Consider the following 25933-nt stretch of genomic DNA (forward strand, 5'->3'; position numbering starts at 1 on the left):
TTTTTTATCATCATTTTAGCTTTCTAGTAAATAAATAATCAACTAAGATTGGTGTGGTAAGAACTCATTGGTGGGACTCGGGTTTGTGCAGATTCCCGGATTATGCGACGTTCAGAATGAGACTGTAGAGGAAACTGATTAATTAGCGACTGTTGTAAAATCGATATTCTGATATACTTTGAGTTAATTTAGGAAATAGAAACTCAATAAAACAAATTTTCCCATGGTGCCCTAGGTAAATGAGTAAATAATTGCTTGATTCATTTAATCACGCAATTAGAAGCCTTTAATCGTTCGATGAGCAACAGTCGTCACATTAACTAATACAATGTCATGACACTGTTCATTTAACACCAGTAGTGCAGAAGGACAAAGGCAGATGCATTTGGTTTATTCTCTCAAACAACATATAGATTCATCTTCGGGTCTCCTAGAATTGTATGGTCATGTTGTTATACTAATGTGAAAACCAATGCACTGATTCAATGTGTAATTCAACATGATATTGTATATATATTACAATAAATATTTTTCTCTAAACTGAATATTGCTTCCTGATGATGAGTTCTGATGTGTCATTTTATGTACTCACAGGACAGCTCTGGAGGCTTTGACCACTGGCAGCAGCCTCAGAAGACCTTCCTCTGATCTGGAGTATTTTTTCAGGTCAAACACATCCAGCTCCTTTTCTGAAGTCAGCAACACAAAGACCAGAGCTGACCACTGTGCAGGTGACAGGTTGGCTCCAGAGATACTTCCTGTTCTCAGGTAGCTTTGGATCTCCTCCACTAGAGAATGGTCATTCAGTTCATTCAGACAGTGGAACAGATTGATGCTCCTCTCCGGAGAAAGATTCTCCCTGATCTTCTCCTTGATGTACTTGACTGTTTCTTCATGGCTCCGTGAGCTGCTTGTCTTTGTCAGTAGACCTTGTAAGTACTTCTGATTGGACTCCAGTGAGAGGCCCAGAAGGAAGCGGAGGAAAAGGTCCAGGTTTCCTGTCTTACTTTGTAAGGCTTTATCCACAGCACTCTTGTAGAAACTAACTTCAGGCTCGTCTCTGAATAGCAAAGAAAAGTTATTGGATTTTGTTTGCTGTTTGTCCATTAGATTCTCGTTGTTGTTGATGAATGAGAGGAACACATATACAGCAGCCAGAAACTCCTGAATGCTCAGATGAACAAAGCAGTACACCTTGTCCTGGTACAGCACACATTCCTCTTTAAAGAGCTGTGTGCACAATCCCGAGTACACTGAGGCTTCAATGACATCAATACCAGCCTCTTTCAGGTCCTCTTCATAGAAAATCAGATTGCCCTTCACAAGCTGTTGAAAAGCCAGTTTTCCCAGTGACAGAATGCTCTCTTTATTCCAGTGTGGACCTGTCTCTTCTTTCCCAAGATACTTTTCATTCTTCTGTTTGGTATGAAACACCACAAGGTGTGTGTACATCTCAGTCAGAGTCTTGGGCATCTCTTCTCTCTTATATTTCAGCATGTGTTCAAGGACTGTTGCAGAAATCCAACAGAAGACTGGAATGTGGCACATGATGTGGAGGCTCCTTGATGTCTTTATGTGTGAGATGATTCTGCTGGCCAGGTCCTCATCACTGAATCTCTTCCTGAAGTACTCCTCCTTCTGTGGGTCATTGAACCCTCTTACCTCTGTCACCTGGTCAACACACACTGAAGGGATCTTATTGGCTGCTGCAGGTCTGGTAGTTATCCAGAGGAGAGCAGAGGGAAGCAGATTTCCCTTGATGAGATTTGTCAGCAGAACATCCACTGAGGTTGACTCTGTGACATCACAACAGATTTTGTTCTTCTGGAAGTCTAGGGGCAGTCGGCACTCATCCAGACCATCAAAGATGAACAGAACTTTGTACTTGTTGTAGTGGGAGATTCCTGATTGTTTGGTTTCCATTGAGAAGTGATTGAGAAGTTCAATGAAAGTGTGTTTGTTCTCTTTCATCAAATTCAGCTCCCGAAAAGGGAATGAAAATAAAAATTGCACATCCTGATTTGCTTTTCCTTCAGCCCAGTCCAGAATGTACTTCTGCACAGAGACTGTTTTTCCAATGCCAGCGACTCCCTTTGTCAGCACAGTTCTGATAAGTTTGTCTTGTCCAGTTAAGGGTGTGAAGATGTCGTTCCATTTGATTGCAGTCTCTAGTCTTGCTTGTTTCCTGGTTGTTGTCTCAATCTGTCTCAGCTCATGTTCATTATTGACCTCTCCTGTTCCACCCTCTGTGATGTAGAGCTCTGTGTAGATCTTATTGAGAAGTGTTGGGTTTCCTTGTTTAGCGATCCCCTCAAATACACATTGACACTTCTTCTTTAGATTAGATTTGAGTTCACGTTGGCAAATCACAGCAGGATCATCTGAATCTAGAAATAACACAGAGGATATTCATATTACGTATGTTTTAATGCTTACAGTATTGTAGGACTGTTATAAAGTTTTAAATTATAATTATTTAACTGACTATACATGTGTAAATGTTTTCATATTGCATTACAGACTGGCGTGACTGATTATAATATTATTGATTATTGATGGTATAATTAATGTTGTCTCTCTCTCTAATCTCTCTTTAAATGAATCACCACAACACATCCCTGCTGCTACTTGAGGAGGTCACTAGGTGTTGAGTTAAGGCTGCTACAATGTCATTGAGTTGTACTTTCGCTTCAGCTTTTAAATGTTATAAAACAGCACTCAACATGAGTCAGACAGATCTTACAGTTCTCCAGTGTGTCAGCAAGCTCCACCTGGTTCATCTTCCTCAGGACGTGCAGTGTGATCTTCAGAGCCCCCTCTCTGGCACTGCTCTCCTGCTTCTCATCTTCAGAATCCACCACTTCCTTATCCTGCTTCTGACTCTCAAAGCCTTCTGGGAGTTCTGGACTAAGAATCCTCTTGAACAGCTTCAGCTCGTTCTTCACAAATGTCATAATATTCTCTTCAAGCATCTGAAATAAATAAAGTAAATAAGTTAAGCAAGAGACAATATGCTTTCTCATTATCACATTAATGAATGGTTGACAGATCAACTTTACTTGAGGTAAACAAAAACAAATGTACATAACAGGACCACATACACTGAATATGGAGGCCAGGTCTTTTTGATGACTCTGGGAAGACTGACCACTGAGAATCTCTGACTCTAATCTCTCCTGTTGGTTTCTGTGGACAAAACATGAGATTACATCTCCTCATCCAGGGAGTGAACACACGCACACACACACGCACATGCACACGCACACGCACACACACACACACACACACACACACACACACACACACACACACACACACACACACACACACACACACACACACACACACACACACACACACACACACACACACAGTCTCTAGTCAGAAATGACTAGGGAGGTACCCTTATCTCAACTCATTTGCTCACAAACACTGTATGTTTGTTTTACTCCATGTGTAACTCTGTGTTATTGTATCTGTTGAACTGCTTTGCTTTATCTTGGCCAGGTCGCAATTGTAAATGAGAACTTGTTCTCAACTTGCCTACCTGGTTAAATAAAGTTGAAATAACTAAAATGCTGCTGGTAGAGTAGCTAGCTAGCATACCTAGCTGTACCGACTAACTAAGATAACTAGGATACTGCTGGTAGAGTAGCTAGCTAGCTTTCCTAGCTGTACCGACTAACTTGGCTAGCTAGCAGTTTGTTCATCTATCCCTGATCTCGATGACAACGAATCTGGTGAATCACAAAATGAAACAAGGATAGAGAGTGAAAAGGATCTGGCTACACTCATACTGTCCCTGACCGCAAAGCAAAAAGAAAATTAAACACTAAACTTTGGTGTGTCAACACCATAGCGAACTCCGTCATTATTTCCAAAGATCACCTCATCCCACTCTGCGCGTAACCGGGACAATATGCTTGGCGCCACACCGTACGTGGACGCGGACAGTTCTGTACGGGGACGTGGACAGTTCCAGAACGCGGACGTGAGCAGTGCAACACAATCAACAAAAAACAGTCTTTACAGTGGGTTACATTAGTAATATTCATTTATTTTTTTATTATTATGTAAAACAAACTTTCTACATTTTTATATAACAATATGTTGAGATCTGGGCCCATATCCACAATGGAAAAGTGGTCGTATAAGTGCTGAGAATAAAGACATTTGATACTAATGGGTATAAATTAAAGCTATGCATGAAGCCTCTAGTCCCACCGAGTCGGCAGATATTTAGGACACCTCGTGAGCTGTCCTAAGTAGTTAAGAGTTAACAGCAGGTGTCTTGAGAATACTTTAGAATAATGCAGCGAGTCAGTGGTTCCTGAGCCACATGTAATTCCTTTGCAGTAGTAGAAAGTAATGTTTTATATTTCTATATAATCAATCCATAAATAATACAGACCTACATGCAACAGTATGTCTTGTGCTTTTGGCAATGATGTATGTATAATAATTATGTATAACATGTGAGACCATGTATGTCTGCATAGCATTTTGTCTTCATTTTGGCAGAATAACTCATGCTTATTTCTGAAGATTAACTCAGGTTTTCACCTAGCGGCTAAGGAGTTGGAGCTGTGGCAGAATGGTGGAGGGTTCGAAACCTGGACTGGGTGCTGGAGAAACAGGTGGAATTGATCTGACCACTGGAGGGCTGCTGGGTTTACATCCTCAAAACATGAATCTTTCGTTCATCAGAACTCTACAGGTTCTTCTTCCCTGAACACAAAAAGTATGTATGTATGTTAGTGATTCCATATATGAAGGAAGTGATAAAAGCCTTTTTGGTTGTTTAACCTGTCTACGATACTGGTTCCCAATTGGGGATCAACCCTCCCACGTTCAGCTGAAACGGTGGCGCATGGAACGCAAAAATATTCTTAAAAATATTTAACCTCCACACATTAACAAGTCCAATAGCTCAAATGAAAGATAAACACCTTGTTCACCTAGCCAGGAAGTCAGATTTCTAAAATGTTTTACGGCGAAAACATAGCACATATATATGTAAAACCACCACCAGACACAGCTCATTTCAATAGCCAAAACATGCAATCAACAAACGCAGGATTAAAAAATAAATCGCTCACTAACCTTTTGAAAATCTTCATCAGATGACAGTAATATGACATATTACACAGTACATATTTTTTTTTTTCAATAATATGCCATTTATATCCATAAATGTCCATTTACAGTGAGTTCACCTTCAGAAATTACTCAAAAATGCCCGCAGGAAATCTATGTAGCGCGGCAAGATAACGTAAATAGACATCATAAACTTTGACTAAATATACATGTTCTACATATAGTTAGAAAGATACACTGCTTCTTTATGCAACCGCTGTGTTAGATTTATTTTTAACGTTACAGAAATCGCACACTATTCCATATGCTGAGACAGCGCTCAGTTCCAAGCTACATTTCCACGTAATGTTGGAGTCAACAGAAACACAGATTTAAGCATAAATATTCCCTTACCTTCGATGGTCTTCGTTCAGAATGTTCTGGAAGGCTTCATACTTACCCAATACATCGTTTGGTTTCAAGTCTTGCGTCTTTGTATTAGCTACTGCTAATAACATCAGCTGAAATGCACCCAAAACGTCCTCTGGTCCGGATAAGTTGCGCATCAAAACTTCAAAATTACACATTATATGTCGACTAAACAGGTCAAACTAAGTGCAGAAGCAAGCTTTATGATGTTTTAGACGTGCAAAACAAACTTCAATTCAATCGGCCATCGTCTGCCCTTCTCTTGAGTGCTGGAAACAAAGGAATGGCTGGGACCAATTCGCGCCCATACGCACAGCCTATTCTCTCGTGGCACGCACTAACTCCCATAGGGTCAATTCTCGCGGGATTTGAACGATTTGAAGCTCTAATGAAAGAGGACATCTAGCGGAAGAGAAAGAAAGTGTCCCCAGAATCATAGCTCGTTGGGAAGGGTGGGGGCCATGACGTCAAAGTTGCTCCAACTTTCATGGCCACAAAAACTAGTTTGGAAGAATGCCTGCCCTGTGAGTTCTGCTATACTTACAGACATAATTCCAACGGGTTTAGAATCTTTAGAGTGTTTTCTATCCAATAATAATTTTTATTTGCATATATTAGCAATTTTTGACAGATTTTTTTTCCAGTTTACTAGGGGTACCCAATCTCTCCAAAGAGAGATTCCTTATCCTTAACAGGATAAGGAACCTTCTGTTCTAAGAGCGTATAATAAACATGTTTTTATTTTGATTATTTAATTATCTACATCTTGTTATTTCAAGTTCTCCCTTTGGAGTAAGACATCATGTCGTTAAAAAAATAATCCTAAATTGGGCATGGCTATAAATTGGGCAATTGAAGGCATCTAGGGCGTAATATGTGGTCGCTGAAAATTAACATTGTATGCAACGTTGTAGGCAACATTCTTGGCAAGGGACTTGATGCCTACTATGCCAAAGCTATTTAGAGTTGTTAAACAGGGTTTCAGGCTTTTATTTTGAACAATGAGGAAGAAAGACCCCATGACTTGTGTGGACAGTGAGATGGACCAGAGCTATTTTGCACACAAGACCGGGAGCTCGCCCTCGGTTCTTTTTCCTTTCATTTGAATAAGTCTGGTGAAAATATTACCGATTATTTTGACAAAAGACAACCTGAGGATTAATTATAAACATTGTTTGACATGTTTCAACAAGCTTTAAGGGTACTATTTGGATGTATTCATCTGAATGTTGTGATCGCCATTGACAGTGGATTACTGAACAAAATGAAACAGCTCATCAAACATAAGTGATTAATTATATTGCTAAATTCTGACTTTCATGACTCCTCTACTTGGCTTGAAAATGTGTGTATGCTTTTGTATGCAGGGCGCTGTCCTAAGATAATCGCATGGTATGCTTCCGCCGTAAAGCCTTTTTGAAATCTGACACAGCAACTGGATTAACAAGAAGTTTATCTTTAAGCCGATGTATAACACTTGTATAATTTATGAATGTTTATTATGAGTATTTCTGTATTTTGTATTTGGCGCTCTGCAATTTCACCGGATGTTGACCAGGTGGTAAGCTTCTCACCTACCCATAAGAAGTTTTAAACGGGTTTGAAGAGTGAGTTGATATAAGGGTAATATTGTCAAAATTCTGCTTGACCATCAGAATTGGTCAAAAAAAAAACATTTACTCCATTATATTAGACAATAATTCAAATAAAATAAAATCTAATTGTATTAGACACATGCACTGAATACAACAGGTTTAGACGTTACAGTGAAATGCTTACTTATGAGCCCCTAACAAACAATGCAGGTAAGTAAAAAATACGAATAAGAATAAGAAATAATGGTAACAAGTAATTCAAGAGCAGCAGTAAAATAACAATAGCGAGACTATATACAGGGGGTACCATACAGAGTCAATGTGTGGGGGCACCAGTTAGTTGAGGTAATATGTACATGTAGGTACTGTTATTAAAGTGATTATGCATAGATGATAACAACAGAGAGTAGCAGTGGTGTAAAAGGGGGGGGGGGGGGGGGGGGGGGCAATACAAATAGTCTGGGTAGCCAGTTGATTAGATGTTCAGGAGTCTTATGGCTTGCGGGTAGAAGCTGTTTAAAAGCCTCTTGGACCTAGACTTGGCACTCCGGTACCGCTTGCCGTGCAATAGCAGAGAGAACAGTCTATGACTAGGGTGGCTGGACTCTTTAACCATTTTTAGGGCCTTCCTCTGACACCGCCTGATATATAGGTCCTGGATGGCAGGAAGCCTGGCCCCAGTGATGTACTGGGCCATTCGCACTACCCTCTGTAGTGCCTTGTGGTCAGAGGCCGAACAGTTGCCATACCAGGCAGTGATGCAACCAGTCAGGATTCTCTTGATGGTGCAGCTGTAAAACCTTTTGAGGATCTAATGCCAAATCTTTTCAGTCTCCTGAGGGGGAATAGGTTTTGTTCGTTCCCTCTTCCCGCCTGTCTTGGTGTGCTTGGACCATGTTAGTTTATTGTTCATGTGGATGCCAAGGAACTTGAAGATCTCAACCTGCTCCACTTCAGCCCCGTCGATGAGAATGGGGGCGTGCTCGGCCCTTTTTTTCCTGTTGTCCACAATGATCTCCTTAGTCTTGATTATGTTGAGGGATAGGTTGTGATTCTGCAACCACCCGGCCAGGTCTCTGACCTCCCTATAGGCTGTCTCGTCGTTGTCGGTGATTAGGCACACTGTTGTGTCATCGTCAAACTTAATGATGGTGTTGTGCCTGGCCATGCAGTCATGAGTGAACAAGGAGTACAGGAGGGGGCTGAGCACGCACCCCTGAGGGGCCCCTGTGTTGAGGATCAGCGTGGCGGATGTGTTGTTACCTACCCTTACCACCTGGGGGCGGCCTGTCAGGAAGTCCAGGATCCAGTTGCAGAGGGAGGTGTTTAGTCCCAGGGTCCTTAGCTTATTGATGAGCTTTGAGGGCACTATGGTGTTGATTGCTGAGCTGTAGTCAGTGAATAGCATTCTCACATAGGTGTTCCTTTTGTCCAGGTGGGATAGGGCAGTGTGGAGTGCAATAGAGATTGCATCATCTGTGGATCTGTTAGGGTGGTGTGCAAATTGGAATGGATCTTGCGTTTCTGGGATAATGGTGATGATGTGAGCCACGTTATATGCTCAATCAATCAATTTAGTTATATTTTGCTACTTGTAGGCTACTGTTTGTAATTTGTCTCAATATATTTTATGATGTGTAGCCTACCGTGATGTAGTGCAATTTTATTGGATAAGCATTAGAATAAGCCACCTCAATATTTGCAACCATAGGTGATAATATTTCTCTAGGTGCTGATCCGTCATCAGTATTGTGAAATAATTATAATGTTAAAATCATAAGGCTAGTGGGCAGTATCCTTAATTTCGGAGAGTCTGGCGTGCCCAAAGTGAACTGCCTGTTACTCAGGCCCAGAACCTAGGATATGCATATTATTGGTAGATAAAACTGTTAAAATAATGTCTGTGAGTATAACAGAACTGATATGGCTGGTGAAACCCCGAGGAAAATCCATCCGGGAAATGTTTTTTTTTTTATGTGTAAATGTTTTTGCTATTGAATATAGTGGGATAAAGCTCCCAGATTGCAGTTCCTATGGTTTCCACTAGGAAGTGGACATTTTCACTGTCACTAGAGGTTTACGCGCGTGACCTTGTGCGCCCTCTCTGTTCTTTTTCCTTTCTATTGAATACGCTGTTGTCCGGTTGAAATATTATCGATAATATCGATATTTGACAAACTAAGGATTAATCTTAAGGCTAGGTGGGCGCTAGTGTCCTACCTCGACAACATCCGGTGAAATTGCAGAGTGCCAAATTCAAAATATAAAATTCCTAATATTAAACATTCATGAAAATACAAGTGTCATACATGATTCTTTAGCTTAGAATCTTGGTAATCGAACCACTTTGTCCGATTTACAATAGGCTTAATGGCGAAAGCATAGCATTTGATCATCTGAGGACAGCGCCTCACAAAATGTCTGCATTTGCATAAATTCATAACCTGCACAAGCATCCTCAAACTCAAAAATAGCAATAAATTAAATTACTTACCTTTGAAGATCTTCCTCTGTTGGCAATCCAAGGAATCCCAGAAACACAATAAATGGTTGTTTTTTTCGATAAAGTCCCTCTTTATATCCCGAAAGCTCTGTTTTGTTGGCACGTTCTGTTCAGTAATCCACTGGCTCAATGGCGTTCAAAACATGCAGACCAATACATCCTAATAGTACCGGCAAAGTTCGTCGAAACAAGTCAAACGATGCTTCTAATTAAAGAAAGATTTGAATGGAGAAAACTGATCTGAGAGCAGCGCTCCCTTTCTTTCCATCCTATCAGTATTGATACATGATCCACCAGACATGATACCTTGTAGTGCTGCTGATCCAGTTTCTACTGGTCTGACTGAGGATATGAACTCTGACCTGTTCACCAGACTACCTTGTAGTGCTGCTGATCCAGTTTCTACTGGTCTGACTGAGGATATGTAACTTTGAACTGTTCACCAGACGTGATACCTTGTCCTTGTACCTTGTAAATTAAAAAAAGAAACAGTAACACAATAAAATAAAATAACAATAATGAGACTGTAAGGAGAACCAGTTCTGAGTCAATGTGCAGGGGTACTAGGTAGTTGAGGTAATAATGAGACTATAAGGAGTACCAGTACTGTGTCAATGTGCAGGGGTACCAGGTAGTTGAGGTAATAATGAGGCTATAAGGAGTACCAGCACTAAGTCAATGTGCAGGGGTACCAGGTATTCTAGGTAATTGAGGTAATATGTACATGTAGGTAGGGGTAAAAGTGACTAGACAATCAGGATAGAGATTACATCTCCTCAACCAGGGAGTGCACGCACACACACACACACACACACACACACACACACACACACACACACACACACACACACACACACACACACACACACAGGGAATGTTGTGTTTTTTTAATAGTGTTTTAGGACTATATGAAAAAAAGTATTAGCCTATGGATTTTGAAAACAAGAAAAATAAATGGGAAAATAGGAGAGGAGGAATGACTAGAGACAGTGTTGTTTAACTCACTGACCATGATCCATGAGTTCTTCTTACCTTTGTTCAGTAGAAAGGTCTCCCTCTCTAAAGTATATAGGTAGCGCCATAGACTTGTCACTCTTCATGGACACACAGCTGGGTACAGGGGAGGCTGGTCTCTCCTGCTTGATTGGGCTACAACACAACAGATAAAATACGTACAATTAGTACTGCTAGGTTTTACACAGTAATAATATATATCTGCCTCACTCTCAGAGAAATCAATAGTACTGCTAGGTTTTACACAGTAATAATATATATCTGCCTCACTCTCAGAGAAATCAATAGTACTGCTAGGTTTTACACAGTAATAATATATATCTGCCTCACTCTCAGAGAAATCAGTAGTACTGCTAGGATTTACACAGTAATAATATATATCTGCCTCACTCTCAGAGAAATTAGTAGTACTGCTAGGTTTTTACACAGTAATAATATATATCTGCCTCACTCTCAGAGAAATTAGTAGTACTGCTAGGTTTTACATAGTAATAATATATATCTGCATCACTCTCAGAGAAATTAGTAGTACTGCTAGGTTTTACACAGTAATAATATATATCTGCCTCACTCACAGTGAAATCAGTAGTACTGCTAGGTTTTACACAGTAATAATATATATCTGCCTCACTCTCAGAGAAATCAGTAGTACTGCTAGGTTTTATACAGTAATCATATATATATCTGCCTCACTCAGATATATCAGTAGTACTGCTAGGTTTAATACAGTCAAATGGGACCAACCAGCTTGGTTCGGTCTTGTGTAGCCAAATTTGAAATTGTATTTTTTAAATTGGATAAAAGTAGAGACTCAGAGCTATAAAATGGTATATCATACACTGCATTTGAGGAACAATGGGAAAGTAGTTCTGCTTTGAAAGTTGATGAACTTGTAACCTCACTTTTGAGAAAACGTCCTTTGAATGTTTTGGTTCTCAAACATCAGCGCAACATCACGTTGTTAAAAAATAATCCTAAATTGGGCATGGCTATAAATTGGGCAACTGAAGGCATCTAGGCTGTAATATGTGTTCTATGAAAATTAACATTTGTATGCAACTTTGTAGGCAACATTATTGGCAAGGGACTTGATGCCTACTTTGCCAAAGCTATTTAGAGTTGTTAAACGGGTGTGAAGAGTGTGTTGATATAACGGTAATATTGTCAAAATTCTGCTTGTAACAATGATCAGAATTGGTTAAAAAAATATGCATGCCATTATATTAGGCAATAATTAAGAGTAGGCAAAGTGGTCGTGTCGTGTGAAAATTCTATCAAATGTCTTACATTGCAACGAGTACAGTCAGGGTGCCGCGGAACCCCTGCAGTACCTCCACAGACAACGGATTGAGAACCCTGATTTAGCAGATACTCTTATCCAGAGTGATTTACAGTAATACATTCATCTTGAGATAGCTAGGTGAGACAACCTCATATCACAGTCAAATGTACAGGATATAAACATTCCATTCAAGCTGAATGGATAATAATAATGGATATGTAGCATTTTGCTTAAAAAAAGTAAAAAAATATACACATCTAAAATCTATATTTAAAAATCTGAGAACAGATATATTGAAGGTACGCATAAGCAACTATTTATGATTAAAAAACAAATGTGAACATTTTTGGAAATAAACTCTTAATAATTCTTAAATAAAATTGTCATCTCACCTCTTAGCTTTGGTGTCATGTTCCCCAGAGAGACTCATTTTAGAGGCAGGGCCTCCTTCCTCTCTCTCCCCAGAGAGACTCATTTTAGAGGCAGGGCCCCCCTCCTCTCTCTCCTCAGAGAGACTCATCTTAGAGGCAAGGCCCACCTCCTCTCTCTCCCCAGAGAGACTCATTTTAGAGGCAGGGCCCCCCTCCTCTCTATCCTCAGAGAGACTCATTTTAGAGCACTGACCCCTAAACAGAAATCCAGCATGTCGATTGTCATTAACACAGCAATTCTTCAATGTCAATTGTTATCATTTATTAATTATCTCTTATAAAACATTTACTAACAGACATATAGAAACAGTCAGGGGATTTAATGCAATCACATGAACATGTAGTTGTGACATTTCATCTCCATGGTAACTGTCATTTTTATAATAAGTCGCTGTTAATAGTCACTAAGAGTGGACTATTTATTGTCTTTCAATATGTTATTTTCTAAACGTATCTGACAATACAGACAGAAGGGTGAAAATGGGCATGAATGATCTGAGAGGGAAATCATTGATCCATTCAATGTTTATTTGCAACAAGTAAGATATGTTATATTATGTAAAGTAGGCTAGGTTATAATGTATAATAGCAGTTTGTTAGTGATATGCAGATTGAGTTCTATACCTCAGCTATGGACTTCACATCATAGATGACCAGACAAAACCTGTTCAGATCAGTTCACAGAGACCATCAGATTTGTCGGCATGATAAGTGATCGTAGCTCAAACCCACTCTGACTATTGAATGCCTGACGTCGACCTAACCTTATAATAGTTTGTAGGTAGCCTAGACCCACAGTACGAGAGTCTGCCCGTCTTTCCTACATACCAACACGTTGATTTCATGTTACAGAAAAATATGTGCCACAGTTTCGAAAGGAACTTTGTAACTGCGTAGGCTACAAACATGTTTCTAATTACATATGAGGAAATCACATACCTTACAGTCACTGGTGCAGCTGTTTTCTTGCAGTTGAAGTAGCTTTCATAGGCAACTCATTCAACCAGCCTAAACCACAGTAAATAAAAGATGTCAAATGGTCAAAAGTGAATCCTGATATAGCCATATACATTAGAGAGAGGTATATATATCCTGATAGAGCCATATACATTAGAGAGAGGTATATATATCCTGATAGAGCCATATACATTAGAGAGAGGTGTATATATATATCCTGATAGAGCCATATACATTAGAGAGATGTATATATATCCTGATAGAGCCATATACATTAGAGAGAGGTATATATATCCTGATAGAGCCATATACATTAGAGAGAGGTGTATATATATATCCTGATAGAGCCATATACATTAGAGAGAGGTATATATATCCTGATAGAGCCATATACATTAGAGAGAGGTATATATATCCTGATAGAGCCATATACATTAGAGAGAGGTGTATATATATATCCTGATAGAGCCATATACATTAGAGAGAGGTATATATATATCCTGATAGAGCCATATACATTAGAGAGAGGTATATATATCCTGATATAGCCATATACATTAGAGAGAGGTATATGTATCCTGATAGAGCCATATACATTAGAGAGAGGTATATATATCCTGATATAGCCATATACATTAGAGAGAGGTATATATAGCCTGATATAGCCATATACATTAGAGAGAGGTATATATATCTTGATAGAGCCATATACATTAGAGAGAGGTATATATATCCTGATAGAGCCATATACATTAGAGAGAGGTATATATATCCTGATAGAGCCATATACATTAGAGAGAGGTGTATATATACTGATATAGTCATATACAGTGCCTTGCGAAAGTATTCGGCCCCCTTGAACTTTGCGACCTTTTGCCACATTTCAGGCTTCAAACATAAAGATATAAAACTGTATTTTTTTGTGAAGAATCAACAACAAGTGGGACACAATCATGAAGTGGAACGACATTTATTGGATATTTCAAACCTTTTTAACAAATCAAAAACTGAAAAATTGGGCGTTCAAAATTATTCAGCCCCTTTACTTTCAGTGCAGCACACTCTCTCCAGAAGTTCAGTGAGGATCTCTGAATGATCCAATGTTGACCTAAATGACTAATGATGATAAATACAATCCACCTGTGTGTAATCAAGTCTCCGTATAAATGCACCTGCACTGTGATAGTCTCAGAGGTCCGTCAAAAGCGCAGAGAGCATCATGAAGAACAAGGAACACACCAGGCAGGTCCGAGATACTGTTGTGAAGAAGTTTAAAGCCGGATTTGGATACAAAATATTTCCTAAGCTTTAAACATCCCAAGGAGCACTGTGCAAGCGATAATATTGAAATGGAAGGAGTATCAGACCACTGCAAATCTACCAAGACCTGGCCGTCCCTCTAAACTTTCAGCTCATACAAGGAGAAGACTGATCAGAGATGCAGCCAAGAGGCCCATGATCACTCTGGATGAACTGCAGAGATCTACAGCTGAGGTGGGAGACTCTGTCCATAGGACAACAATCAGTCGTATATTGCACAAATCTGGCCTATATGGAAGAGTGGCAAGAAGAAAGCCATTTCTTAAAGATATCCATAAAAAGTGTCGTTTAAAGTTTGCCACAAGCCACCTGGGAGACACACCAAACATGTGGAAGAAGGTGCTCTGGTCAGATGAAACCAAAATTGAACTTTTTGGCAACAATGCAAAACGTTATGTTTGGCGTAAAAGCAACACAGCTGAACACACCATCCCCACTGTCAAACATGGTGGTGGCAGCATCATGGTTTGGGCCTGCTTTTCTTCAGCAGGGACAGGGAAGATGGTTAAAATTGATGAGAAGATGGATGGAGCCAAATACAGGACCATGCTGGAAGAAAACCTGATGGAGTCTGCAAAAGACCTGAAACTGGGACGGAGATTTGTCTTCCAACAAGACAATGATCCAAAACATAAAGCAAAATCTACAATGGAATGGTTCAAAAATAAACATATCCAGGTGTTAGAATGGCCAAGTCAAAGTCCAGACCTGAATCCAATCGAGAATCTGTGGAAAGAACTGAAAACTGCTGTTCACAAATGCTCTCCATCCAACCTCACTGAGCTCGAGCTGTTTTGCAAGGAGGAATGGGAGAAAAATTTCAGTCTCTCGATGTGCAAAACTGATAGAGACATACCCCAAGCGACTTACAGCTGTAATCGCAGCAAAAGGTGGCGCTACAAAGTATTAACTTAAGGGGGCTGAATAATTTTGCACGCCCAATTTTTCAGTTTTTGATTGGTTAAAAAAGTTTGAAATATCCAATAAATGTCGTTCCACTTCATGATTGTGTCCCACTTGTTGTTGATTCTTCACAAAAAAATACAGTTTTATATCTTTATGTTTGAAGCCTGAAATGTGGCAAAAGGTCGCAAAGTTCAAGGGGGCCGAATACTTTCGCAAGGCACTGTACACTAGAGAGAGGTTTATATATCCTGATAGAGCCATATACATTAGAGAGAGGTATAGTGGGGCAAAAAAGTATTTGTCAGCCACCAATTCTGCAATTTCTCCCACTTAAAAAGATGAGAGAGGCCTGTAATTTTCATCATAGGTACACTTCAACTATGACAGACAAAATGAGAAAAAAAATCCAGGAAATCACATTGTAGGATTTTTTATGAAATTATTTATTATTTATTTATTATTTATGATTCACTATACTAACATTACACCATACATTTCATTTCTCTACACACTTTACAATAATCCCTGGCAGGATTCCCTGTAGCCTGAATTCACAACCAGAACATGTCAAGTCATTGAGATATTTTCTGTTCTGTTCTGTATATTCTTATGGATGAGGCCTAAATTGGAATGTGAAGCTAACTGAATCTGGCTGTTTTTAGAAAACCAGTATATCAAGCCTGTATCATAGTCTACCCCTCAGGTTACTTTCAGGTTTCAGCTTTAGACATGCCGAGTCGTAGGCAAAAACCTGGGTTGTATTCATTAGTTTACTCCACAGCCAACAGTTTAAAAATGTTGCATAAAACATAAACAGTTCTCTCAATGCTGTACAACGTGACCTAAACGGTTTCTGTTGCCAAACGTTTTGTTACGATGGGCACTAATGAATACACACAACCTGTTTTGAGGAAGTGTAAGTTGTTGTTAGTCTCTCCACAATATTTATTTGTCTCTTTCACACAACTTACCTTCCTCAGTGAAAAGCATTAACAGTAGATTAGAAAGAGAAAATGTTTGTTTGTTGCTTGTTGTGTTTTAAGCCTGTTTTGAGGAGAAAAGTCAATAGACCTATGATACAATACACTCTTAGAATAAAGGGTTCCAAACTTGTCCTCCAGGCTGTCCCCATAAGAGAACACTATTGGGTTCCAGGTAGAACCCTAATTGCTTCCATGTAGAACCCTCTGTGGTAAGGGTTCTTCATGGAACCCAAAAGGGTTCTACATAGTACCAAAAAGGGTTCTACAAAGGGTTCTCCTATGGGTACAGCCAAATAACCCTTTTAGATTCTAGATAGTGTAGGAGTGATCACTCTGGGGCACACATATGGGCACAGAACAAATTCACCCCACGCATCTGATTTATTTCGAAAACATTTTAAACAGAGTAGGACTATTATAACACTGTCCACCAAAAATATCATCAATTATATGAATACACATAACAACATCATCAACTATATGAATACACATAACAATATCATGAACTGTATGAATACACATAACAATATCACCAACTACATTAATACACATAACAATATCATCAACTATATGAATACACATAACAATATAATCAACTATATGAATACACATAACAATATCATCAACTATATGAACACACATAACAATCGTCAACTTACCTTTTATCTCTCAATAGAAACAGAGTCTGGAATGATCATCAGGTCATCAAATGTTACTTTCGTTTGCTCTGCTCATTTACATATCAGGTTCTGCCTGTTCTCTCTCCCACTCCCTCTCTCTTTATAGCTCTTACAATGTGTCTTGGCATACATTCTACAACTGTCTGGAACTCTATTCTTCTGCCTCTCTCCATCACTTTCTCTGTATCTTGTCTGGTGTCCCACTCCATCATATCATATTCTGTTGCTGTCTCCGTGTATTGTCTGCGTCTCTCTCAATCACCAGAACATTTTGAGGGTTAGGCCTACTACAATACAACATTCAAAACATGACAACACAACTACATAACACCATTAAATACAGTTGAGGGTTGCTACAATACAACATTCACAACATGACAACACAACTCCATAACACCATTAAATACAGTTGAGGGTTGCTACAATACAACATTCACAACATGACAACACAACTACATAACACCATTAAATACAGTTGAGGGTTGCTACAATACAACATTCACAACATGACAACACAACTCCATAACACCATTAAATACAGTTGAGGGTTACTACAATACAACATTCACAACATGACAACACAACTACATAACACCATTAAATACAGTTGGAATGTAGTTTGAACTCTCAAACTGTTTGCATCAAACAGAAAAACAACAAGAAATCTGGATCAACACATTTAGATTTCTAGATGCTGCACTTTGCTGTTTCATTACCCAGACAGCTGTTTAAGGTCATACCAAGGCAGAGTGCGGTATCAGCATTTTAGGGGTCAAAAGTCAGATAAGTGGTCATGGCTGATATGCATGGACTAGAAAAATAACTTTAAGGCCTTTTTTCTCAGATTCACTGTTTGTGTAGACTGCAGTTTGTCTTTGTTGGGCAGTAGTTCAGGTGGCTTGCCTTTCCCTTAGTCTGCCTATCGCCATGGTTACACCTTCCTGAAAACAATGAGGTTACTGGCCCAACACTCCAATCGCAAGCAAACTGACCAGTTTAATCAATGAAATGTGATACAAAATGATGCAACGGTGTGCTTTAGGACCATGTGGACACCTCCTAGAGGTGGGTTCATCAGGGGTTTTAATCAGACCATGTGGACACCTAGTGGTCTGGTTGTTAGGAGTGTTTATCAGACCATGTGGTCACCTCCTAGTGGTCTGGTTGTTAGGAGTGTTTATCAGACCATGTGGACACCTCCTAGTGGTCTGGTTGTTAGGAGTGTTTATCAGACCATGTGGACACCTCCTAGTGCTGGGGTTTTTAGGAGTGTTTATCAGACCATGTGGACACCTCCTAGTGGTCTGGTTGTTAGGAGTGCTTATCAGACCATGTGGACACCTCCTAGTGGTGGGGTTGTTAGGAGTGTTTATCAGACCATGTGGACACCTCCTGGTGGTCGGGTTGTTAGGAGTGTTTATCAGACCATGTGGACATTTCCTAGTGGTCTGGTTGTTAGGAGTGTTCATCAGACCATGTGGACTCCTCCTAGTGTCTGGTTGTTAGGAGTGTTAATCAGACCATGTGGACACCTCCTAGTGGTGGGGTTGTTAGGAGTGTTTATCAGACCATGTATTTATAGACACTATGCTGCATCAGTTGGTACAGATGACAATGTAGAGACAAACCCCATCATGCTTCAGCCTATTTATTTATAGACACTATGCTGCAGCCATTTGGTTACAGGTGATAATGCTTATTGCTAATAGCTGATAATATACCATCTATACAGGTTATATGGTCTGATTTGTTAAAATCATTTAACATTTTTTAACAATATCTTATTGGGCTCATTTCTGGAGGTGGAAATTATATTTTAGATGGTGTCAGCATCATTATATTTTCATACATTTTGGATTAGAATGTGCTTTTATTTGGTCACCAGAACTGAGTATCTCAGAACTGAGCTGTGTATGTGACAAATAAAATTTGATTTGATTTGAATCTGTTTAAGTCATAAGTAAAGGCCTTTCAAAAAGAGGCTGTCATGATTGACTGTGACACATATTTAACAAGTATTGCTTGTTACAGAAGACTACTGTTGTTCATTGAATATCCATTCATCCCTGTTACACCTTGATGTGTTGGCTCTCTATGGCTGTACATAGTGTGAAATGCGGTTTCCCTAAAGTTATTACCCCCTCAACCTGAATCCAAAATTTACTTTATGATCTTTTCTTAACCCTATTACTTTGGGGTTCTAATCTACCTCTAGCAAACCCCCCCCCTCCATCCATAGGCTGGAGCCACCTGGAAGCTCGGTGCATGTACTTATAAAGAGAACTAAATAGGAAACTCAACAGTGTGTTAGGCCGAGAAACATTATTTAGATGGTTGTTTTATTGTTGTTGAAAGCTTGAAATGTACACAATGAAATGTACACAATGTTTCTAACAACCCTGTAGAGACATCCACCCACCCACACCCACACAAACACACACACACACACACACACACACACACACACACACACACACACACACACACACACACACACACACACACACACACACACACACACACACACACACACACACACACACACACACACACACACACACACACACACACAATCCCCCTCCCAGACATTCCTGGTTCATAGACAACAACCCTAAGGGCATTAAAATAGGGTGGGTGTGGGGTCATGCTCTTTGAAATGTTCAAACACACCCCCCAGTTCAACAAGGTCGATAGACCTCAATCATCATGACAACTTCAAAATAATATACATAATTTCACACTCACTCCCAAATATGGGCACTCCCTAGAGCACGTGATAACTTCCCGGCATTTTTTAAACATAATTTCACACTCACTCTAAGGCGGGAGAACAGGAACAGGATGTCCTGACCGGATGCCCAAATATGGGCACTCCCTTGAGCACGTGATAACTTCCCGGCATTTTCTTTACATAATTTCACACTCACTCTAAGGCGGGCATGCACACGTCATCCGGACATTGGGTCATAAATCAAAAGTTTGACCTGTGCTGTCTACTTTATTTTCTCTCTCACTGAATTGAGCATAGTTTCCCTATACACCAAAGTTTACTTCAAAGAAACAGAAACACATGCATTAACCCCCCGATCCTGTTTCCACCCCAAACATACTTTTAGGGGTATTGCCAAATCACAACTCATCCGATTCCACAGATGAGGTACTCAACAGACGGATTTTAATATAGCCACACACATATTGTTTGAGGCATTGAGGAAGAGCGGTTACTCAAAGCGGTCACTGAGATATATCAAAGCTGACACGCTAGAAAGCATCATCGAAAATCAATTGCCTCTTCCTCCTAACCTTAACCCACGTGACCCTGATCCTGATCCTGACCCTAACCATAACCCCAACCCTAATTACAATCCTAGCCTTAACCCACGCGACCCTGATCCTGATCCTGACCCTAACCTTAACCCCAACCCTAATTCCAACCCTAACCTTAACCCACACGACCCTGACCCTAACTTTAACCCCAACCCTAATCCCAACCCTAACCTTAACCCACAGAACCCTGTTCCTGACTAACCCCAACCCTAACCTTAACCCACAGAACCTTGTTCCTGACCCTAACCCTAAGCCTAACCTTAACCCACAGAACCCGGTTCCTAACCCTAATCCTAACCCTAATCCCAAGCCTAATTTTAACCCCCAGGATCCGGATCAGGACCAGGATGCCTGTAGGGACCACCAAAACACTGGGGTTGACGTCTACCTTCACCCTCAAAACCCTCACCACCACAGACCTCTGGGCCAGCCACCCATACCCTTTCCTCTCCCTTTCCCTAACCAGGGTCCGAATCCCAATCCCACCCACCCAATCCCTTTCTGCTACCCAAGACTTCCCTTAATCCCTTCCCTTCCCCACTCCCATTTTCACAAATACACAAATTTCTTCACAATCACAGGATTGGAAACGATTACAGAGGAGGCCACAATAGGTCAGTGCAATTCAAGGTGTAAAACCATAATAAACTAAATTTATCATAAACATAACCCTAACCCCAACCCTAGCCCTACCCTAACCCTAACCCTTGACTCCCCCATTCGGCAAGTGAAGTGCAACCCTTCCCCTGGTCTCTGCATTAGCTTGAAGGCATCAGATCGACCTTGTTGATTCCCTAACAAAGAAAAACCTAACCTAACCCTAACCCCTATCCCATCCTTATCCTAACCCTAACCGTAATTTTAAACCCAAACCAATCCCCATTCCCATCCAACCTAACCCCTACCCCCATCTTAACCCGAACTGTAATTTCAACCCTAACCTTAACCCCAATTCCCCTCAATCCTAACCCCAATCCCCAACCCTATCCTAACCCCAACCCTAACACCTATCCGAACTCTATCCTAACCCTAACCGTAATTTCAAACCCAACCCTAATCCCCACTCCCATCTAACCCAACCCATCCCATATCCCCACCTAACCCTAACCGTAATTTTAACCCTAACCCTTTTTTAAACTTAACCCTAGCACTTACAGTTTATTAAGGCATGCCCTTGATCCTTGCCCTAACCTTAATTTCACCTTTTATTCAGGCCCTAACCTTAACCCCCTTCATTGGGAATGTCTCCTCACTTCTCATATAACAAAGATGTATCCCCAGGAGCAATAGAATTAGAGAACATGCGCCGGTGTATGTTGTCCTCTTTGAGGTCAATTTTCCCCTGACCTGCCAGAGCCCTGTTCTCCTGCTTCTATTTAGATACTTTTATTTAGAGAACCTGAATCACATATATCGAGAGTACTTCTATATTATATAACTGGAGCCTTGTAAATATGTTTATTCATTTTGTTTTATTAAAATTGCTTCCTTATACCATTTCTTTGTGTTTATTTTTTGGCACTGTTTGCCTCTTACTTATTTCTTTACTTTGAATTTTCTTTGGAGGTCTTCTTATAGAGTGGCCCAATGTCATACAAATAACCCAAGTTTTCCTCCGATAGAGTGTTTTATACAAAGAAGGTGAAAAAATAATGGGAAATCTACACAATTAAGGACAGATGGGTTGGGGTACATAGGATGGACATAACACTCCACCAATGGAAGGTCAGGTGTAGCAGCTTGATCCCTCCCCTCACCTGTTCTCATACTATATGGGCTGGCCTTCCCTCATTTTCTGTCTATTTCCTCTGAAGAAGCATGAATTGTGCGGAACGTCAGAATTTTTTCTAACATTTTAACTTCCCATGCTTTTATCTTTTTACCCGTAAATGAAAAGGATTGGGATTTTGAGAAAAATAAGATGATTCCTCTACCTCATTATTCCAAAAGGACACATTTTTTCCTACAAAAAAAGCCAAGCACATGAACCTTTGGGCATTCATTTGAAATGGTATGAAATACCAAATATGTCTGCATGAAATATCTATTCTCTGGGTTTGGTGAAAACTCCCATTTATTCCACCCCAAAACAACTGTGTGTACACATGAAGATTTTGAAGTTTGGAGTGACTTGAAGCTGAACAACCATCAGAATTGAATTATAAAGGAGTGATCACCTTCGAGTCTAGTGCTTTTCTCACCCTAGTGTGGAGTTATTTTTCTAAGGACCATTTTTATGGAGTATCAACTGAATCTACAGTGAGAATGTTGTATGGATTGCTTTTTGTATACAGCTTTTTGGAAGGCCTGAAGCCTGCATGAGGCTTAATTGCCAGCCCTGGAACAACCACCAGATGGCAACAGAAAATTAATTTTGTAGAAGAAAATGAGTTGTGAGTGTTGACCTCCATTCCCCATTATCCCTTTTACATTGGGTTTAGATTATTTTCGATTTTCTTTTCTAAAACAGGGCTAATTTCTTATTGTTAATTTTTTTTGCCTTTTGCATAATTATTTTTTTATTCGCTCCAATTATATATTTTGGGGGGTTTAATTGTTATATGATCACTTTTTTTAGATAGGATTCCCAGCCAGTGTTCCTATTGTGCACCTCTACCATGGCAGTGCCACTACATAACCATTTCCAAGCATTAGTCAATCTAAATGATCAGGGTGAGTCTACTGGAGAAACTAGGAATGCTCCTTCCTTGCCAGGTATAACCTACATAAGGAACGCGAGTGGCATTTCCCGTATGGTTGATGAGGATCTCCATATTGCAAATGTACGGTCCCTTACTAGATGTCCGCAGGTGCTATTAAACTAGGCCGATGGCTTCAGGTCGTCCCCCAGGGCCCGGTCTTCTGGGAAGTCATCAAATAAAGTCTCTCGGACATTAGGGTTCTGCATTATAACATTTTTAAAATATATATATATTCTGCTGTACTGGAAGATTCCACCAGATGGCGACTGGCTGTATATTGCAAATGGACAAAACATCACCAAACGGACATGACCGTTTCCCGTAAACGGGAAAGACTTCGAAGATGAAACTCGGTGATCACAGGATTGGCCAAATGTACTTTTAGCCCAAAAACAAGATGGCGTTTACGCTCTTTGACTTAAAACATTAAAAGTCTAAATCGGTAATACATCACTAATTTGGCCACTTCACGTCGAAGTACATAAACCTACGGTGTAAGGAAAAATAGATCCAGCCATTTATCTATCGTAATTTACGAGAAATTGTACAACGTCCGTTTGATGAATGATAAACAAAACAAACAAACATCTAAAAAGTTATAGATCCAGTGTTAAGACAAACCATTAATGTGGGTTTCAGCGATCTATGTGATTTCTGTGATTTTCTGTGGTTTTCTGTACTCACACACAACACAGTCAATGTGGAGTGACAGTGTGAGGCTTCCAGACACACAGAGCCTGCAATAGTTACCTGCATTCAAAACATCAAAAAACCGTCAGATCTAGGGCTCTGAAACTATTAAAAAAACTGTTCTAGGGCTTAAGTTGTCATGTATTGTCATGTTGTGTCTTTCTGTCCTTTCCTTTCACCCTGTCTCCCTCTGCTGGTCGTCTTAGGTTACCTTTTCTCCCCCGCTTTCCCCCAGCTGTTCCTTGTCTCCTCTTGACTACCTCGTCACCCCTTCTCCCACCTGTTCCCCTTTTCCCTCTGATTAGTCCCCTATATCTCTCTCTGTTTTTGTTCCTGTCCTTGTCGGATTCTTGTTTGTTGTGTTTCATGCCTGAGCCAGACTATCGTCATGTTTGCTGTAACCTTGTCCTGTCCTGTCGGAATCTGCCGGTCTATCTGAGCCTACCTATGTTTGGTTATTAAAGAAGCTCTGTTTAAGTTAGTTCGCTTTTGGGTCCTCATTCACTCACCGTAACAGAAGAATCCGACCAAGAATGGACCCAGCGACTTCGGATCCTCTCCACTCAGCCGTCGAGATCCAGGGAGCGATGCTAGGCAGACACGAGCAGGAATTGTCTGCTGCTCGACATGCCGTTGAGACCCTGGCCACCCAAGTCTCCAACCTCACAGAACAGGTTCACCATCTCCGCCTCGATCCACCGGCCACTTCCAGGGCTTTCGAATCTCCGGAGCCCAGAATCAATAACCCGCCGTGTTACTCTGGGGAGCCCACTGAATGCCGCTCGTTCCTCACCCAGTGTGATATTGTGTTTTCTCTCCAGCCCAACACTTACGCCAGGAGCACTGCTCGTGTCGCCTACGTCATATCTCTCCTTACTGGACGGGCTCGTGAGTGGGGCACGGCAATCTGGGAGGCAAGGGCTGAGTGTACTAACCAGTATCAGGACTTTAAGGAGGAGATGATACGGGTTTTTGATCGATCTGTTTTTGGGGAGGAGGCTTCCAGGGCCCTGTCTTCCCTATGTCAAGGCAATCGATCCATAACAGACTACTCTATTGAGTTTCGCACTCTTGCTGCCTCCAGTAGCTGGAACGAGCCGGCTTTGCTCGCTCGTCTTCTGGAGGGTCTCCGCGCAGAGGTAAAGGATGAGATTCTCTCCCGGGAGGTTCCTTCCAGCGTGGATTCCTTGATTGAACTCGCTATTCGCATTGAGCGACGGGTTGATCTTCGTCACCGAGCTCGTGGAAAGGAGCTCGCGTTCTCCGTTGCCCCCCTCTCCGCATCACTACCATCTTCCTCTGCCGGCTCGGGAGCTGAGCCTATGCAGCTGGGAGGTATCCGCATCTCGACTAAGGAGAGGGAACGGAGAATCACCAACCGCCTCTGTCTCTATTGCGGTTCTGCTGGTCATTTTGTCACTTCATGTCCAGTAAAAGCCAGAGCTCATCAGTAAGCGGAGGGCTACTGGTGAGCGCTACTACTCCTGTCTCTCCTTCAAGATCCTGCACTACCTTGTCGGTCCATCTACGCTGGACCGGTTCGTCAGCTTCCTGCAGTGCCTTAATAGACTCTGGGGCGGAGGGCTGTTTTATGGACGAGACCTGGGCTCGGGAACATGACATTCCTCTCAGACAGTTAAGGGAGTCCACGGCCTTGTTCGCCCTGGATGGTAGTCCTCTCCCCAGGATTCAGCGTGAGACGCTACCTTTAACCCTCACTGTTTCTGGTAATCATAGCGAAACCATTTCTTTTTTGATTTTTCGTTCACCTTTTACACCTGTTGTTTTGGGCCATCCCTGGCTAGTTTGTCATAATCCTTCCATTAATTGGTCTAGTAATTCTATCCTCTCCTGGAACGTCTCTTGTCATGTGAAATGTTTAATGTCTGCTATCCCTCCTGTTTCCTCTGTCTCTTCTTCACAGGAGGAGCCTGGTGATTTGACAGGGGTGCCGGAGGAATATCACGATCTGCGCACGGTGTTCAGTCGGTCCAGGGCCACCTCTCTTCCTCCACACCGGTCGTATGATTGTAGTATT

At 40.9% G+C, this 25933-nt stretch overlaps 1 protein-coding gene and 1 long non-coding RNA gene across 2 annotated transcripts; both read right to left on the minus strand.

The window, feature by feature from the left end:
* Positions 1-1773: 1773 nt before the first annotated feature.
* On the minus strand, positions 1774-12440 carry LOC110507338 (NACHT, LRR and PYD domains-containing protein 3-like; the record flags this gene model as incomplete). The annotated part of the gene is made up of 5 exons (XM_036965782.1): positions 12292-12440; positions 10636-10752; positions 3102-3186; positions 2744-2972; positions 1774-2387 (listed from the first exon to the last, which is right to left on the minus strand). Coding segments are annotated over exons 1-5 (1173 nt in total), but the record flags the coding sequence as incomplete, so codon positions are not given.
* A 51-nt stretch (positions 12441-12491) lies between these two features.
* Positions 12492-17350, minus strand: LOC118944748. The gene is made up of 3 exons (XR_005040049.1): positions 17156-17350; positions 13270-13338; positions 12492-12525 (listed from the first exon to the last, which is right to left on the minus strand). It is a non-coding gene; the product is annotated as an uncharacterized LOC118944748 (long non-coding RNA).
* Between the last annotated feature and the right edge of the window lie 8583 nt (positions 17351-25933).

Source organism: Oncorhynchus mykiss, chromosome 27 (genome assembly GCF_013265735.2).
Source record: "Oncorhynchus mykiss isolate Arlee chromosome 27, USDA_OmykA_1.1, whole genome shotgun sequence".
In the NCBI taxonomy this organism is placed as follows: Eukaryota; Metazoa; Chordata; class Actinopteri; order Salmoniformes; family Salmonidae; genus Oncorhynchus; species Oncorhynchus mykiss.